Source organism: Pseudophryne corroboree, chromosome 1 (assembly GCF_028390025.1).
Source record: "Pseudophryne corroboree isolate aPseCor3 chromosome 1, aPseCor3.hap2, whole genome shotgun sequence".
NCBI lineage: Eukaryota > Metazoa > Chordata > Amphibia > Anura > Myobatrachidae > Pseudophryne > Pseudophryne corroboree.
The window spans coordinates 397,596,164-397,614,646 of NC_086444.1; the positions used below are offsets into that span (position 1 = coordinate 397,596,164).

The window sequence follows — 18,483 nt, forward strand, 5'->3', positions numbered from 1 at the left end:
AGAGACCAGTGCTACTGGACATGGTAAGTAAACGCTGGTGTCCGGTGCGCTGTGACACCTAAATAAACTAGGTCAAAGTCCTAATTCACAAAATTCAATATAAGTATGATGCTACAAGATTGAACTGAGTCTTGTTTTCTACTTTAATGCACTATTTCAATTATAATGAGGGCAATGTAGATTCTACTACAGGTTGAGTATCCCATATCCAAATATTCCGAAATACGGAATATTCCGAAATACGGACTTTTTTGAGTGAGAGTGAGATAGTGAAACCTTTGTTTTTTGATGGCTCAATGTACACAAACTTTGTTTAATACACAAAGTTATTAAAAATATTGTATTAAATGACCTTCAGGCTGTGTGTATAAGGTGTATATGAAACATAAATGAATTGTGTGAATGTAGACACACTTTGTTTAATGCACAAAGTTATAAAAAATATTGGCTAAAATTACCTTCAGGCTGTGTGTATAAGGTGTATATGTAACATAAATGCATTCTGTGCTTAGATTTAGGTCCCATCAGGATGATATCTCATTATGGTATGCAATTATTCCAAAATACGGAAAAATCCCATATCCAAAATACCTCTGGTCCCAAGCATTTTGGATAAGGGAAACTCAACCTGTAGTTTAAAAATGTAAATGTTCACGAAAAATAAGGCCAATGCAGACAGCACACAAGTGTAGTTACACCTTTTGGGAGGTGTATCTTTTGCACCTACTACATGGCAGTAGTATTTATTTATTAACAATTTTTTAAATAGCGCTGCATACTCCGTTGTGCTTTACAAGTAGTAAACACTCTGTATATTCCTATTCTTCAATTTTCTATTAAATAGATGTCATACAGTATATCACATTTAATAACTTACCTGCATCTCCTTAATCTCTCGTGTTACCCGCAGCCGTTCTGCTCGTTCCCCTTCTAAAACTTGACAAGTTACTTCACCTTTGAATCGTTCATCAGAAAGCTCAGTCGTTAAATCTGTGATCTGAAAAATATGGACTTTTTCATTAAGAATGTTTGAAACATACAATTTACAGTAGATACTGTATATTTGATCAAATTATGGGCTCAAAAATTATTATAGGCCCAATTTACTGAGACAAAATACAGGTTTCAATGAAATAACTATTGCACAAATAAATAAACAAGATATAACTATTACATACTGGTGTAATTGTACTAAAAAAAAAGTGCTCAGTAACCCAGAGAGTAATCAGCAAAGATTGAATTATTTCAAGTGCAGCAATGAGTGCAAATGTCTGGTAAAGCACATTCTCTGTAGTCCATCAGCAATACTCAGCCCAGAGATTTAGGTGAAGCATCACCTTGGTGCAAGTAGTAGAAAACTCAAAAGCAGCGGATGCTCTCAATTCTTAAGGGAAAATGCCAAAAACAAAAATGCTGATCTACTGCATGGACGAAAAATATATTTACAATGAAAGTATGTCTGTATGGTTTCAAACATTAAACATAATGAGAATCTGCTAAAAAGTGACACTAAAATGGAAGGTAGTCTTTTTATAAATTTCTCAAATTGCAGTGTGGTTCAAGTAACTCATTAGCTAAGAGAAGGTGGGTGAAACGTTTTGCTTTGTATAAAATATTTTCATTTTATTAAATGTAGCTGTATAGTCTGTCAAGCTAATATGGATTCAAGGGTTTTGATAAGCCATTTGTCTTGTCAAGTTTACTGTCACACTCCCAATATTTTATAAGATCTAAAAGAATGAAAACTCTATATGATGCAGGAATCAGGATGGCTGTCCTGTCTCTGACGTGAACAGTCGGTACCAGGGCACCTACCCCCAATGACTCTCACTGCTAACAACTTACACATGACATGACAGAGCAGGAGAGGAGAACCCAGTGCAAGGCACAAAAAGGAACTGGAATGTAGTTGGACCTGTATATTTTATATTTTAATATTGGACAAAAACTACTAGTAGAATTTTTTATTTTTTTTCAATCTACATGTGTATATACATATAAACTTTGACATCTTGGGGTAAAGTTACTGAGGTGGAAGTTTTTTTTATAACTGGTGATGTTGCCCATAACAACCAATCAGATTCTATTATCTTCTAGAAGAAGCTAGATAAATGTTAAGTAAAATCTGATTGGTTACTATCGGCAACATCGCCAGTTCTAAAGCTAAACCTTATTAAATGTACCCCCTAGTCTGCAAACAAACTAAACAAAAATAACTTCATATGTCATATAAAGTAAAAAACATAACAAATGACAAATATTTACAAAAGGTTAAGGTGGTGTTTATCAAAGAATGGAAATAAAGTGGAGAGAGATGAAGCACTAACCAATCTGCTCCAGTCATTTCTTTCAAACGCATCCTGTAAAATGGTTAAAAGCTGATTGGTTAGTGATTTGTTTCTAGATCATCTTTCCAAGCTTTGATAAATGATGCTCTTACAGGTTGAATTTTGGGAGGAGATTATCACATTCTTAGTGCTGCCTATTAATTTAATATAATTATACCAAAATTAACACCATATTATTGTATATCATATTAACAATGGCCAATAACAAACCAGAGGTATCCCATTCTGTCCTAACAGTGCCCCATAAATTATAATCTACAAGCATCATCCCCAGTTTATAACAGCAGTGACACATACTGTAATCGGGATGTAGTTGGAATCACAGCGGTCGGAATTACGGCGGTCAAAATACCGATGCTGGAATCCTGACCGCCAGGATGCCGGCAGCGCCACCACAGCTATTCCCACTCCTGGGTGTCCACGGCATACATGGAGTGGGAATAGAACCAGTGGTGAGCGAAGCGAGCCACCGAGCCTGTAGCGTGGCGTGCATAGAGAGCCCGCAAGGGGCTTCGTTCCGCTCACTCCCTACTGGCATTCTGACCGCCGGGATGCCGTAGCCAACCCACTGTAACTTGCTGTCAGGCCCTAAGGGAGAGTTTACATTACCAAAGGTAAAATGGCACTGTAATGTCTTCATTGATGTAAAATAATAAAACTAACTGAATTAAATAAAAACATTGTAAATACTGTAGCTTCATATTACAGGCTTCTGAAAGATTAACAAACTCAACTGAAGAATATATAGATTGTAGACACCAAATAATCACTTGATACAGTAAATCTGAATTCTGTGCCTATTACATCATAAGGTATCTTATGGAAATGAGAACTTGAGAAACCTACATCTCAAAAACTTTTCTTCATATATGTCTCTAGTACAATAAATAGGAGCAATTAACTATCAACCCACACGTTAATAACAGTCCTTTCGATATTGCACATTGTTGCCTAGTCTGCCTGTTATTGGATTGAGTCGCAACAGAGGGAAATGTTCAGTTGTAATAACATTCTAAATGGTATTTGGCACAATCTTTGTTTATTACATAAAAGACTGTTTAACAATTCCGTCATTAATAATCCAATTATGTTGCAATGTCCCAGGGCTTGCAAAAAATTATCATAGCTTCTAAGAGCTAAAAACAAAGCCTGTCTCTAATGGACATTGGGGATTTGTGCAAATGGGAAAAAACTGTTCTTTAGTTAAATGTGGTAATTAATAATTCCTTCCTGACACCTAAGAATACAGACACTGCAAATTATGCAAATATTGTTATTAAGAGTACACTGTAAAATGATTTTGCAAAGTGTTAGTTTAATGTGGCATATCTCATCACACTAGTAATGTGCCTGGTAATTTGTATTTACTTTTTATAAACATTAAATATATTCTACCGTTTATTATTTACATTAACAAGGTTACTTTGCATGCTCTTTATGTGTTTGAAAGCGATGTTAAGTACATTTTATCATCTTTTTTGCAGCTCTTTTCTAATAATTTGTCGGTTCCGTATGTTTCTCTAGAACGTTTTCCCTACTAGGTAATTGGCCTAGAGAGGCACCTAAATATTAGGGACGTTAAAGTGTAACTATATACTCAGGCAGAGCAGATCATTATGTGGGATGAAAGTCAGGAATGGCAATCCAGAAACTGCATTTGTAACCGAAAATTGTAACTATATATATATATATATATATATATATATATACATATATATATATATATATATATATATATAGATACCCTGGACTTCTTTTGCTTACACATTAGATATGAAATGAAATATAGATCTAAAAATGGAAGATCAGCAGTTAAATAGAATGTCTCAGGAATTGCAAATAAATAGTTCACAAAATTAGTCTGGCCCAAACAAATGGTGTGATGGCTTATGTGTAGGTATATCCTTAAGGATCTCACAAGCTCATCTGTAGCATGTTTCGTTTCTGTTTTATTCAATGACTCATGAGCTTAGCAGAGCATAGAAGGCAATATACACCTCCTCAAAAAATATGCATGTACTCCAAGATGTGCCTGCTGTACTATGCATGTGAAATAACTGGATTCTACCCATGGCCAATGCTAACATTAGATAAAGTTAGGCGGTAACTTAGGGCATTGATGGGACCTTAAACTACCCCTGACTCCGCTCTGATTCAGAAATGAATGCAAATGCATTTGCAGCTGCGATGCCGTACGCAGCAGCTGTGCAGAAAAATTAAAATATCGCAGCCACTGGGATTTGCATTAAGACACCCACCGGAAGCATTTAAGATGTGCTGACTGTGTACGAAGACGCAACCATCGGATACACATGGGTTGATTAACCAACTGAGTAACCCCAAAGTTGCACAGAAGGCCATCAGAAGTAAGACGCCAAAGCCATTTTAACTGCATACGGGATCGTAGTTGCAAGCTGTGACATTCCCTCTAACACAACACAACTGTATTTGAGTGACCATGCCCCTATTACCGCCCACAAATACTCCCTGACTGTCAACCACTTAGAGAATAAATCCACACTGTGACCACTGTTGCAAGATCATTGCAGTGCGACTTAGCCGCATGCGCAGTAAAAAAAAATTGCTCCACTGCATCCGACATCGACATTCCATCCATCTCTGAATCAGGCCAGAGTCTCCATCTTTTAATCTGAATCATTACATGTTCTTACACTAGTTCAGCCCATTTGGAGATAAATGGATTATTGGAAAGTCTGTCCAAAAATAATTTCAATGTTTAGCATTTATAAACCGTAAAACCAAATAACTTAATTATAGGTAGAAAAAGGATGGGATATTAAGACAAACCACTTATGCTTACAAGGTGTTTAAGACATGTTAAGATAGATAAATTCTGCTTTTTGGAAATTATCAGTAGATTTTTTTGTACACTAGGGAAAAGACATTTCATCACATATTTGAACTGAATCTCCGCAGGTCTATGAAAGAATACATTATCATAGAATTATATCCTGGCCAGATTCCACAGATTGTAAATTCCTTCTCTCCGTTAGTATTATTTGTTCAAATTTTGATTCATGTGCTCTGACTAATAACCTTTATGAATTACTTCCACCTGAGGCTAAACGCCTCCGTGAATTTAGCCTGTGCAAAAATGTCACATATCTATCTATAGATATTGAAATCTCTCTCTCTCTCTCTGTCTGTCAGATACTGTAGGTCCATTGTACACTATATGCTATATTCCCTTTGCCATAAGAGTAAGTAAATACCTTTATTTGGTTCATTATCAGTATACTCAGTACACTATATTATTTTCATTATTTGCATATCGCTTGTCTCTATAAGTGATGAGTACCAGAACAGGGAGAGAAATTCGATATATTTCTAAAGATAATCTCCACATTAGCAGAAATGAGATCCAAATGAGCAAAGACATCAATCACGCATTCTGATGGAGACAATGCTCAATATGGCATTTTTATTTTCTAAAATAACCCCTGGAAGTGTGAGTGCAAATAATGACTGTTTTAAAATTTATGTTGTACTTATTTTTGCGTCAGAAAAACCATTCTACTTCCATCAAATACATAATGTCACATTATTATACATTCAAAAGTTGTGAAGCTGGTCTCTCCTTTATATCCCTTTCACATCCCAAAGATAGCCCGGTATCGATGCGGCATATTGCCGGGTCGACACGGATCAGTGTGCGATATGAAAGGGGTCTTGGAGAATTCCCGGGTCGCCTGACCCAGTAAATCAACCCGGGTAATAAGAAGGATTATTCCCATGTTGAATACCGGGTCAGTGGCAGTGTAAACGGGTTGCCGGGTCGATGCGACCCGGGACCTGTTCACTACATAGGGAGAGGTGGCGCAGAGATAAGCTCACCTCCCAGCGCTGCCTCCGCCCCCACTCCCGCTGCCGTCTCCACCCCCTGCTGCTATGGCAACCGGGTTGGGATGCCAGCGCTGAGGCTCCAATGCCGGATCCCACCTGGCAAGGACCCGTTTCCAATTCCCGGGTGGGATCTGGCATTGGAGATGTGAAAGAGGTATTATTAAAATTACTCGTTACAGAGAACAGTGTCAATAAAAACACTGAGAATTCAGTTTCTTCCTATCTCCTACAGTATATGATTAATAAAGTACAATGGGGAACATTTTGTGCTTTCCGGTACTACTGTAGCTTCTGGCCTTGTTTTAAGAGAAGAAATAAATACGTCACTTGCCACTGTACATGTCTCTGCCACGCCCCTGGCGGCTTTCCTGGAGCTAAACGATGTTGATCAAAGTTTCAAACGTTCACACATAATTTGCGATTATTTATCCCTTCCTACAGTAGATGCTGATTTCCTTGGTATCAGCATTTAATACAATGACTACCTATCACAATAGAAAAAATAAACGCAAAATGACACCTTGTTTGCGTAGTTCCGCATTCAATCATTAATGCAAGCTTTAGTTTAAAGGTCCAATGTGTAGCAAAATATTACAAGGTACATCTTGTCATGTAACTGAATTAATCTCTGTATTCTTGTTGTATGTAACACCAGCGACTCTAGAGCATTAAGTCCTTGTTACTGTCCTGTCCTTACCAAACAGTAAATTGCAGTGTACTGTGCAAATCCACACATTCCAGTAGCAATATTCTAAATAAGACTTTTAGAAGAGATGTTAGTAACTGTATTTCCATAATTCTCTGTGGTGTTTATTCACATCGCAGATGGAAAGGTAAAGTGAAGCTAACAGTGGGATAACCCCTGATGAGTAGAAGTACACCTCCAAGGAACGTATTGTCATTGAGCAGGTGGTGTACACCAAAGAACGGATCTCTGCTGTGTTTCTGTGAATTGTCCTGACTGAGGTAATTACATTTCCTCTTTCCTTTTTATTCCCAGCTCTTACATTTCTTGTGTGAATGTTTTTTCTTCTTTTATAGTACAATTAAAAATAAACCTACTGTTAACTCTTCACAATATAAATTTATTTTCTGCTTCAGCAAGCAATGAAGGCTTATTATATGTTTAATAGATTTGGGGATCTGTTATGGAATTAAATTCTTCTTTTAGAAATAACTTTAATCTGACATACCTCCCATATGGGGGTATACTGTAGGTGGGATACACGCTGGGGGCCCATAGCAGGGCCCTGAGGTTATTAATGGAACTAATATTTTGGGCCAGAAAGAATTCAGTTATGTTAGTGGCATTAAATCACACATAATTATAAAAAAATAACATCATGAGTTACAATGGCCCTCATTCCGAGTCGTTCGCTCGGTAATTTTCATCGCATCGCAGTGAAATTCCGCTTAGTACGCATGCGCAATATTCGCACTGCGACTGCGCCAAGTAATTTTACAATGAAGATAGTATTTTTACTCACGGCTTTTTCTTCGCTCCGGCGAACGTAGTGTGATTGACAGGAAATGGGTGTTACTGGGCGGAAACACGGCGTTTTAGGGGCGTGTGGATAAAAACGCTACCGTTTCCGGAAAAAACGCAGGAGTGGCCGGAGAAACGGGGGAGTGTCTGGGCGAACGCTGGGTGTGTTTATGACGTCAAACCAGGAACGACAAGCACTGAACTGATCGCATATGCCGAGTAAGTCTGAAGCTACTCTGAAACTGCTAAGTAGTTTGAAATCGCAATATTGCGAATACATCGGTCGCAATTTTAAGAAGCTAAGATACACTCCCAGTAGGCGTAGGCTTAGCGTGAGCAACTCTGCTAAATTCGCCTTGCGAGCGATCAACTCGGAATGAGGGCCAATATTTCTTATATAGCCCATTTTTCAAGGAAGCGGGAAGTGGGCCAGGATGAAAATTTGTCAGGGGACCCATAATTGTTTTGGGCAGCCCTGCTACTACATTTTGCTTGAAATATAGGGGGTAATTCTGAGTTGATCGCAGCAGCAAGTTTGTTAGCAATTGGGCAAAACCATGTGCACTGCAGGGGGGGGCAGATATAACATGTGCAGAGAGAGTTAGATTTGGGTGGGTTATTTTGTTTCTGTGCAGGGTAAATACTGGCTGCTTTATTTTTACACTGCAATTTACATTTCAGTTTGAACACACCACACCCAAATCTAACTCTCTCTGCACATGTTATATCTGCCTCCCCTGCAGTGCACATGGGCCCTCATTCCGAGTTGTTCGCTCTGTAAAAATCTTCGCATCGCAGCGATTTTCCGCTTAATGCGCATGCGCAATTTCCGCACTGCGACTGCGCCAAGTAAATTTGCTATGCACTTAGGAATTTTACTCACGGCATTTTCATCGTTCTGGCGATCGTAATGTGATTGACAGGAAATGGGTGTTACTGGGCGGAAACAGGCCGTTTTATGGGCGTGTGGGAAAAAACGCTACCGTTTCCGGAAAAAACGCAGGAGTGGTCGGAGAAACGGGGGAGTGTCTGGGCGAACGCTGGGTGTGTTTGTGATGTCAAACCAGGAACGACAAGCAGTGAAATGATCGCAGATGCCGAGTAAGTCTGGAGCTACTCAGAAACTGCTACGAGGTGTGTAATCGCAATATTGCGAATACATCGTTCGCAATTTTAAGATGCTAAGATTCACTCCCAGTAGGCGGCGGCTTAGCATGAGCAAATCTGCTAAAATCCGCATGCGAGCGAACAACTCGGAATGACCTCCATGGTTTTGCCCAACTGCTAAAAAATGTCCTGCTGCGATCAACTTGGAATTACCCCCATAGTGTACAAGAAGTCAAGCAAGCATGTTAAATAGTCTGACTAGTAGGTCAGTAGCTCTGCTAGGTAGAATGCAGGGTAGAAATTCCAATGTTCATATAAAGCAGGAAGGGGAGGAGCTGGCTGAGACAAAAGTATGCTGGGTGAGTTAGCTACCTATTACCTTTCCTAGGCAAAATAAAAAGTATGAGTATTTTTGTATCACACTTCTATCAATAGACAGCTGTCTCTCTACGGGTAATTGTCAAAAGTTCACAGTAGGTGCCATGCTGGAATGTCAGGTGTCTGATAGGAAAACTAAGTAAGTTAGGGGTGGTATTTGTTCATGTGAATGCTCCTAGTTAGTGAATGACATGCAAAAACAAGATTTTATTTGAAAGGACAAGATTATTTAAATGAGACCCAAGGGGATGAGAAGGAGATATCAGGGGAGATTTTTCCACCATGTGTATTTCCAACCGAACCAGCAAAACTGGCTGTGGATTGAATTTCAAGGGGAAGTTCCAAAGGCCTGGTATGTTAGCTTGGGACAAAGGCTATAAAAAGTATTTACCTTCTTTGCAATTTGTTCAATTTTGATTTTATTTGTAAATAATTTGTATTTGTCTTCTATTTGTATTTTTATAAATTTTTGCCACCAATCATCAGAATATACTCTGTAAGGTCAAATATACAAAACAACTATGAAGCTCCTTTTAAACAGACAAGAAATGGCTATATGTAATGGCATGCAGATTGCCGAACGTGTCTGTATGTATACTGTACTATGAGGGTTATCCAGAGTCGCTAACAAACCAAAAAAGTTAGCAATTGTGCAAAACCATGTTGTACTGCTGGTGGGGAAGAGAGAGTTAGATTTGGGTGGGTTATTTTGTTTCTGTGCAGGGTAAATACTGGCTGCTTTATTTTTACACTGCAATATAGATTTCGGTTTGAACACACCCCACCCAAATCTCTCTGCACACGTTACATCTGCCCCACCTGCAGTGCAACATGGTTTTGCCCAATTGCTAACTTTTTGGGTTTTAATAACCCCCCAAAAGCTGCAAGATTTAAAACAAGTATTTTCTTTTCTTTTTTTTAAATAAAGTTGGTTTTACAATTAAAAAAAATCTGCCTTAAGTCATCACTTTCAGCAACACACAAGCTATTTCTGTACATGTGGCTAAAGAAACAATAAGTGAGTACGCAGTACATGTATTCACCACCTTGTTATATTGCATTGTAAAGCATCATTATATGCAACTGAGAATCTATTTAGCAAATGCACTTGTAATGCAAGCTGTACTGTTTTTGTTTTTTTGCGCCAAACATAGCGCTTAGTGTCAGACCATAGAGCAGGGGTGGGGAACCTTTGGCCCTCCAGCTGTTGTTGAGCTACACATACCAGCATGCCCTGCAACAGTTTTGCTATTTGGTCATGCTAAAACTGTTGCGGGGCATGCTGGGATGTGTAGTTCAGCAAGAGCTGGAGGGCCACAGGTTCCCCACACCTGCCATAGAATCTTCTTCCACTTGGTTATGCCATATACTCTTCATGCAATTAAGGAATTTACAGGGGATATTAAAAATATTTGACATTATATATTTTTCCCTTTATTAGTATAACCTCTTCTCGTATTTGCTTTAACTATTCCCTGAACTTTATAAAGATACTGACCAACTTGTGTATTTATTTTGAATCAACTGAAACACTCCCAAGGCAGCTGATTGCATCAGGGATTATTATTTATGAAAACCTAATCCCCCTTGCTCCCCAAACACTTTCCACTGCAATTCGTACTTCATTGTGACTTTTCAAACCACACTATACTGTTGCGGTGTCATTTATATTAATTTCCTTTTCAGAACCTCTTCCAAAAATCACAAAGTGGGAAGCTGTGATCAATGTCAAATGAACACGGTGGGTCATTCCGACCTGATCGCACGCTAGGATTTTTGCTGCGTTGCGATCAGGTCAGAACTGCGCATGCGTATGTACCGCAAAGCGCATGTGCTCGGCTGCACATGCGATAGCACACTTGCAAAGCAAACATACACTCCCCTAAAGGCGGCGACCATCTGATCGCATCGCTGCAAAAAATAGCTAGCGAGCGATCAACTCTGAATGACCCCCACAGTTCCTATTGTACCGCTGTTCATGGTAAGTCTGCCATGAGGGAGAGACTGTTGGAGGACATTAAGGCATAATAGTATGAAGATAACATCCCCAATTAGCAGTGTATACAGTTGAAGGTGGTTTGATGAGAGTAGAAGGTTCCCAATGACGGATAAGAGGCATCCTACAGGAAAGTCTATTGAGGAGCATTGGATGGATTTATACGTTTGGGTTAGGATTTCCCCTAGTCTAATGACATGTACTGAGACTAAAGGACATGGTGACTGCCTGACTCACATTGACAGGAGAGGAACTATTTGTACATCTGCTAATCAGCGCCAGTGGGAGAGATTACAATTTTTGAATTTACTTTGTTTGCTAGGGGTGTGAAGAAACACCCCACAGGTTTCTCACCCATAGGCAGCTGTGGTCATTTTGCGCATAGACATTACCAACACTTCATTATTTATGCACAGTAGCTAAAAGCAAAATGCAATATGAAAGTGATATGTGAAATCCAATGTTGCCAAATGAGCCATGATACTATCTGCAGGGATAACATCTTCATCATGCATCCTCCCTATGTTGTTTTCTTTTTCATGTCATAGTTAATTTGGGAGCTATGGGTAGATGAATTATGAAGTGCTGCAAGGTTAAACTGTATGTCCAAAGCCCCAGAGCAATATGTACAGTTACCATGACAGCAACAGACAAATGATATTCAGCACAATGCCAATCAACACACTGAAAACGTTACTGTGACAACTGCAAAATCAAGAATCAATATACTAGGTTTATATGTAAAAAATGATCATGCATACAGAAAGTGTTTTCTTTAAATATTAAAGGTCACAGCTGGAAATCTAACTGAACATGCAGAAAAATAAATAACTGTCCCTTATGTGTTTGTACAATATAGCAATTTATATTTTCCTGCACATATGTAGTTATTGTGTATCAGCCCTGGCTGTGTCATTCCAACTAACAGTACTTATTGAATGTACATGTGTGGAATTTAGATTTCTCGGTAGGTACCTCCTCTTAATTAACTATATCGATCTGCATGATGCTAACTACATGCTGCACCAATGGTAGCCAGTGGAGTATGATCTAGTGCAGTGGTTCTCAACTCGGTCCCCAGGACCCCACACAGTTCACATTTTTCAGCTCACCTAGCAGGTGCACAGGTGTATTCATTACTCACTGACATATTCTAAAAGATCCACAGGTGGAGCTAATTATTTCACTTGTGATTCTATGAGGAGACCTGGAAAACGTGAACTGTTTGGGGCCCTAAGGACCGAGTTTGATTCCCAAACTCTGCCATTATAGTCCAGGATTTAATGATATCCAAGGCTGAGGCCAGTGGTTAACTGTGCCCAAGCACGGATACCCTTACAACCTGGACTTTAATGGCAGAGTCTGGGAGATTCTGGTGTAGACAAAAGAGAAGCATGTGATGCTGCCAAACATGTTAGTGTATTCATATCACTAAAGGCACATTGAACATATGTTTTTTATCCAAACTCCGATTTAGCCAGATCCAGAGGCAGAACTCTGGGAGGCAACGGAGTCACCTGCCGCCGGGCTCCTGCTTTGAAGGGGGGCACCTCTCCTCCTGTTCCGTTTGTTCAGCGACATTAATCAATGAAGTTAATTCACAGCAGCCGGTACCTCTTCCGTAGCTGACTTCCCCACTAGTCACTGCACCTTACAAATCACACCCTCTTTATTATAGATAACACTAGAAGCAGACACCTTACTGATGAAGCTATTTGCTCCTATAAAGGAAACATGAAAATTCTAACTATATGAAGTTATTTCTCTGACAATTACAAGTAACTTCATATAGTTAGAATGCTCATACTTCCTATGCAAGAGCAGATATCTCCATCAGTAAGGTGCATGCTTCCAGTGTAATAGGTTGTGGGTTCTAATTGTGGATATGACACTTGCAAATTAATTGTCAGAGAAATAATCAGCATTGTGAGTGACTGAGCAGATCTATGTAGTGTGTGGCTGGACCCCTACATAGATCTGCCTAGTTGCAACGGGTTTTGTAGTAGCTTCATATAGTTAGAATTAGAGATGAGCGGGTTCGGTTTTACTCGGTTCTCAAAACGGCATCTTATTGGCTTACGGATGATATATAGGGGGGGGGGGGGGGGGGCACCAATATTTTTCTTGCCTCCGGGCAACTGGGACAAACTTTTAAGTTACAGTATGTGAATCATATGAGATGAGATCTTCAGTCAAGATCGTTACCTCTTCTTATTGACATGACATTTTTATTTCTTACCCTGACAAACTGAACTGCTTTTCTGCTGGCTCTGTATTTCATGTAGGGCTGGCTAATACTTTCGGCCTGTTGCTCTTCTGGACATCACCAACTGGGAAGATAGGATAGAACAGCCTATAGCTAAATGGACCAGAATGTCCAAAGCAGCACAGAAAATATCAGGAGATGAGTGGGCTTATGGTGTAGGAGGTAATGGTATGGTCAATCGTGCAACTGACTAATTGAGTGTCCCCTGCTGAGCAGTGATGTGTGGCTCAGTCAAATGTATATAGGAAAGTTGTGACGTCAAATACACCATTTTAAAAAAAAGACAAATATACTTTTTCTGTGTGCTGCTTGTATTATCTTCGTCCTAAGTGAATAATAGGATATTTCTAAAATGATGGCAGCAATGCCCGCTGCGTGCCATACAGTGTGTGGTGGTAATGCACTGTCACAGAATCCTGGCACACAGCTGAGCAATGACAGGCAGAGCATGAAGAAGTACCTGGATGGAGGTTGAAGTTGTTGAAGTGGATGCAAAAATGGCTAAGTTCCATGTATTATATAACTGAAATTATAACAATAATTGTAATATCATAGTTGCTGCCACATATAGTACTTTTAAGATAAGTAGTTCATCAGTAGTAATGGTCAAAATTCACTGCTAATTCACATGGATTCTACACGTTTGAGTATCAGAGCCCTTTGACTGGGGACAGAAATGTAACGTGAGTCGCATTCGTATGTAACATGAGTCACATGTCAAAATTAATTTTAAGTATAGTTTGGTTAATGTTCAGTTTTTTGTTTGTGTGTCAATCATAAGTTTAGGGTCTTATAAGTGTATAGTATAACAATCATATTCTAAAAATAATTATGAGAGCAGGGTTAAATAAATATACAAGTCCCCTTAGTTCCTATGTCCTTTCTATTGTAATATGAGTCATGCATATAAACAATAAAATTGAACTACTAAGAGGGTTTCTTTCTGCTTCTAAGCATTAATTATGACTAATTCTAACAACATATTTAAAAATGTTGAATTTCAGCTTCATTTTTGTGTGTGGTGCATTTAAACTTCTAAAAATGAACATGAAAAGTAAAGTGAGTCACATGGAATGATCCATAGAAATGAAGTGGGGGGTGGTATGAAACATTTCATTTGTTGATGCTGTTCTTATGTTTGCTAGCATAAAAACCTAAATAAAGCCATTTTAATTCTCAGTAAGTCCTAAGTTTATTAATATTGACACATTAAAGCTATGAGCATGTAACATTCTACATTTTAAGTTGGAATAACTTTCGATAACCGATAACCTTTGTTACAGCTGAGTAATTGTTTTGCAATTTTTCTCTTCATATTATATATATTTAAGTATAAAATGTGTGTGCGAGCCATTATATCCCTGTGTACTGCAAACTATAAGCCAGAATTTTTTTTTTACAAGGGTCAAAGGGCCAAAAAATGTTTTTGCCTTGGTCAAGGCACAGGCAAAAAAATGGACCTACACAAGTTTACTGTGTGTTCTATTAATGGGTAAAACAAATTCAAACAACCTTTGAAGATATTTTCATTGCAGTTCACTTTAAAATAAACATTCATGTACTCTTACAGCTGGTTTCGTACTCTTAAAAAAAAAAAAAAAAAAAAAGCTTTCCTGTATATACTGTAAGTCTGTAACTGTTTTTGGTTTTCTTTTGTTTTTACAGAGTATAATATTGGTGCCATCAATTAGATTAATGGTTCTTCTATCAGACACATTTGCTTTCCACACATCCAGTGTGATCTGGATTAATCTATCTGGCTGCCAGATTAAAATAAATAATTTTGACAGCAAAAGGAAGCAGAGATGGCTTAGTAATAAACACGTTGGCCTGTTTCTGGCTTTGGAATGAACAATAGAATAGTTTCCTTGCAGTGTCATTTAGCATAGCGGCCATGAGGCATGGAATTACAGAGATTTGTCAGTCGCTGAAACAGACAATGCCCTGGTAGCCTCAGTAATAATAACAGGATGAACAGTTGTCCAAGTCCAGAATTATAGACGTTGTCAGAGTATTTGATCCATGGATTGGGGCTTATATATTGCCAGAGACCTCTGCAGCACTCATTGGCTATAAGTCAATGGAAAATATGACGGTAATAGCTTAGATTTTTAACATAGCTTTTTTGATTTCAGAAAAATGTGAATAGCAAAGTTTGTGATGAGTTCTTACCAAATGTGTAATTAAGTAGACACAGACTTTATTCTAGTGACAAGATCAACATAGCACCCCCTTAACACATTTATTAAGCCTTCTGGTCTTTTAATTACACTTTCACTAGTATATACATTTTTGTATATAGATTTTGTTTTCCTTTTATTAACACATACTAACACTCTAACTTCTCGCATTGTGCTGCCCTGGGGTAGCTGGCCTTTGCCGGTCTGTGGGGTTCTGCACCCCGGGCCCAGACCTAGAGTTAGGGACCACCAGCATCAGAGGAGCCTTGTCGGGGCCTGGTGGCTTAAACTGTATGTAACTAAGACCTCTGGATTTCTATTATATGTATATATATATAGTCTTTCATGTCTTGGTACAGGTACAGCTCGGTGTACTGGGGGACACCAGGGGTTTATCCCCAATGTATTTCTAGCCAGACTACCCCCTCCCTTTCATGCACCTGAATTGTACTTCCTAATTGATTTGAGCAACTTACATTTTGTTCTGTCAGTATGAGGGGCATGGATGGGACCAGTGTTTGGAGGGCATGCTGGTCTCTGTATTGCCATTTGGAGATCCCGGGGGTATCTTCAGGTAAGTTAGCTCTCAATTCGGATACATTTGCTCAGATGCCATTATCATGTGGCATTATGTTATATTACCCGGAAGGGTTGTTATTATTAATATTAGTACCTGGGGTGGGTCTGGGGTGCGGTTCCCCCTGGATTGGTGGGGCTGGGCTGCTCTGGGGTAGCACACTGCGAGATCTTATTTAGCACCCCCTTAACACAATTATTAATCCTTCTGGTCTTTTAATTACACTCTCACTAGTATATTAATTTTTGTATATAGATTTTGTTTTCCTTTTATTAACACATACTAACACTCTAACTTCTCGCGTTGTGCTGCCCTGGGGTAGCTGGGCTTTGCCGGTTTGTGAGGTTCTGCACCCCGGGCCCAGACCTAGAGTTAGGGACCACCAGCATCAGAGGAGCCTTGTCGGGACCTGGTGGCTTATCATACGTTTGCAAACTGTATGTAACTAAGACCTCTGGATTTCTATTATATGTATATATATATATATATATATATATATATATATATATATAGTCTTTCATGTCTTGGTACAGGTACAGCTCAGTGGGCTGGGGGACACCAGGGGTTTATCCCCAATGTAGTTCTAGCTCAGACTACCCCCTCCCTTTCATGCACCTGAATTTTATTTCCAAATTGATTTGAGCAACTTACATTTTGTTCTGTTTCGACAAGAACAACATACTCTATAAAAGTATTTAAATAACTCCCTGATTATTGCCCAAATTTCCCTCCTTGGGAAGCAATGATTTTGACCCCAATTTGACATATGCCTCTAGATTTATAAATATTTTAAATTCTAGATCACTTTAATAGCCAAGTATTGCATCAATGTACCTCATAATCAAGATATTCATACTCCCTTGTGTATTATTGCAAGTTTCACCAGTTTGCATTGTTTGCAGTGTTTGGTACTTTGCATAGTAAGTTTTGTCTCACAGCACATTCATTTGGATATGGAGGTAAGATGTGGTGTCTCTGTCTTTCTACATTTATACTGGAGATTTTTCAGAATATTATTCAATGTAAAGGCATAGCCCCAGTCTGCATTGCATATGTCTGATTCAGAGATGAACGCAATGTCGATATGTGTAAAGAAGAGATTTGGGCTCGTGCCACGATGGTTGTGCGACACCGGTGTGAGGATTTACTGTATTTGCAAGGTGATTGACAGTCAGGAAGCATACCAGGGAAGCGGTGACTCATACACAGGTGTGTTGTGACCATTTCTGTCACAGCTACAACTACAATCCCATATGCAGTTAAAATAGCTTTGGCGTCTTACTTATGACGGCCATGCTGCGCAGCCATAGAGTTACTCGGATGATAGACTGATGTGCATAAGAGTTGCATCTTCGTATACAAGTGGCAGATCTCAGGTGCCTCTAGTGGGTAAATCCCGTTAGCTGCAACATTTGCATATTTTCGCACAGCTGCTGCGTACAGGATCGCAGCTGCGATCATCTTTGAGTCAGGCCCTTAGAGCCCTAGTTATTAATGGGAGAAAAGCTCTAAATGTAGCAGAAAAAAAAAGAAAAGAAAAACAAATCTACATATATGCGGAAGCCCTCACTCACTCATCACTAATTCTCTTACTTCCCGATATGATAAGAAGCTGAAATGTAACATAGGTAGTCTTCAGGTGGGAAATAAGAAAACAAAATAATTAGAATTTTAATAAACCTCCCCTAAGGGGATGACCAGGGGGTTGACATAATGACGCCATTACCCATGCGTGGCCTGCGTTGCGTGAATGAGAACGCCCAAACGGACAATCAGATGAAAATTTGGATTGCCTCTCCAGTGTGTAGAGTTTAATAAACTACAAAAATGGTCCTGTCACTTTTTACCTTATCAGCTACGGGTGCTCTTCGGTTAACGCCAAGAACCATGGATTAATATTTACTTACATTAAGACATCTCAAATTTACATCTAAATAGATTTACCAAATTTTTAACACTCATTTATATTTACAACCGTAAAAAACAGAAACTCCTGTGTGAAAAACGTGTAGAACAGCTAGTTTTAAATATAATTCAGTAGCTTTGTTTGAACTGGTTTTTGGATAGGTTATTTTAGTTACTTAAATGTACGCAATACTGTAGACACGATTTTACAGATTACTATAACAAATGGTGGTGTTTTGGTACTGACTTTAAACAATTTGGAAACACAGATGGATAACTACATTGGCCATATAAGTTGTTTGTCATGTATACTGTGCAATTAAGTAACTTGAGGCCTGGGTTGTGCCGTCAACCAAAGACCACAAAGGCAAACTGC

General features: G+C 38.9%; 1 protein-coding gene across 6 annotated transcripts in view; it reads right to left on the reverse strand.

Moving 5' to 3' along the window:
- MYO18B (myosin XVIIIB) overlaps nt 1-18,483 on the reverse strand; it is a 1,127,577-nt gene that overhangs the window by 430,211 nt on the left and 678,883 nt on the right. For all 6 annotated transcript variants that reach the window (XM_063913212.1, XM_063913213.1, XM_063913208.1 and 3 more), the window contains exon 27: nt 878-997. In XM_063913212.1, coding sequence (XP_063769282.1) covers nt 878-997 — 120 coding nt within the window. The remainder of the gene's footprint in view (nt 1-877; nt 998-18,483) is intronic.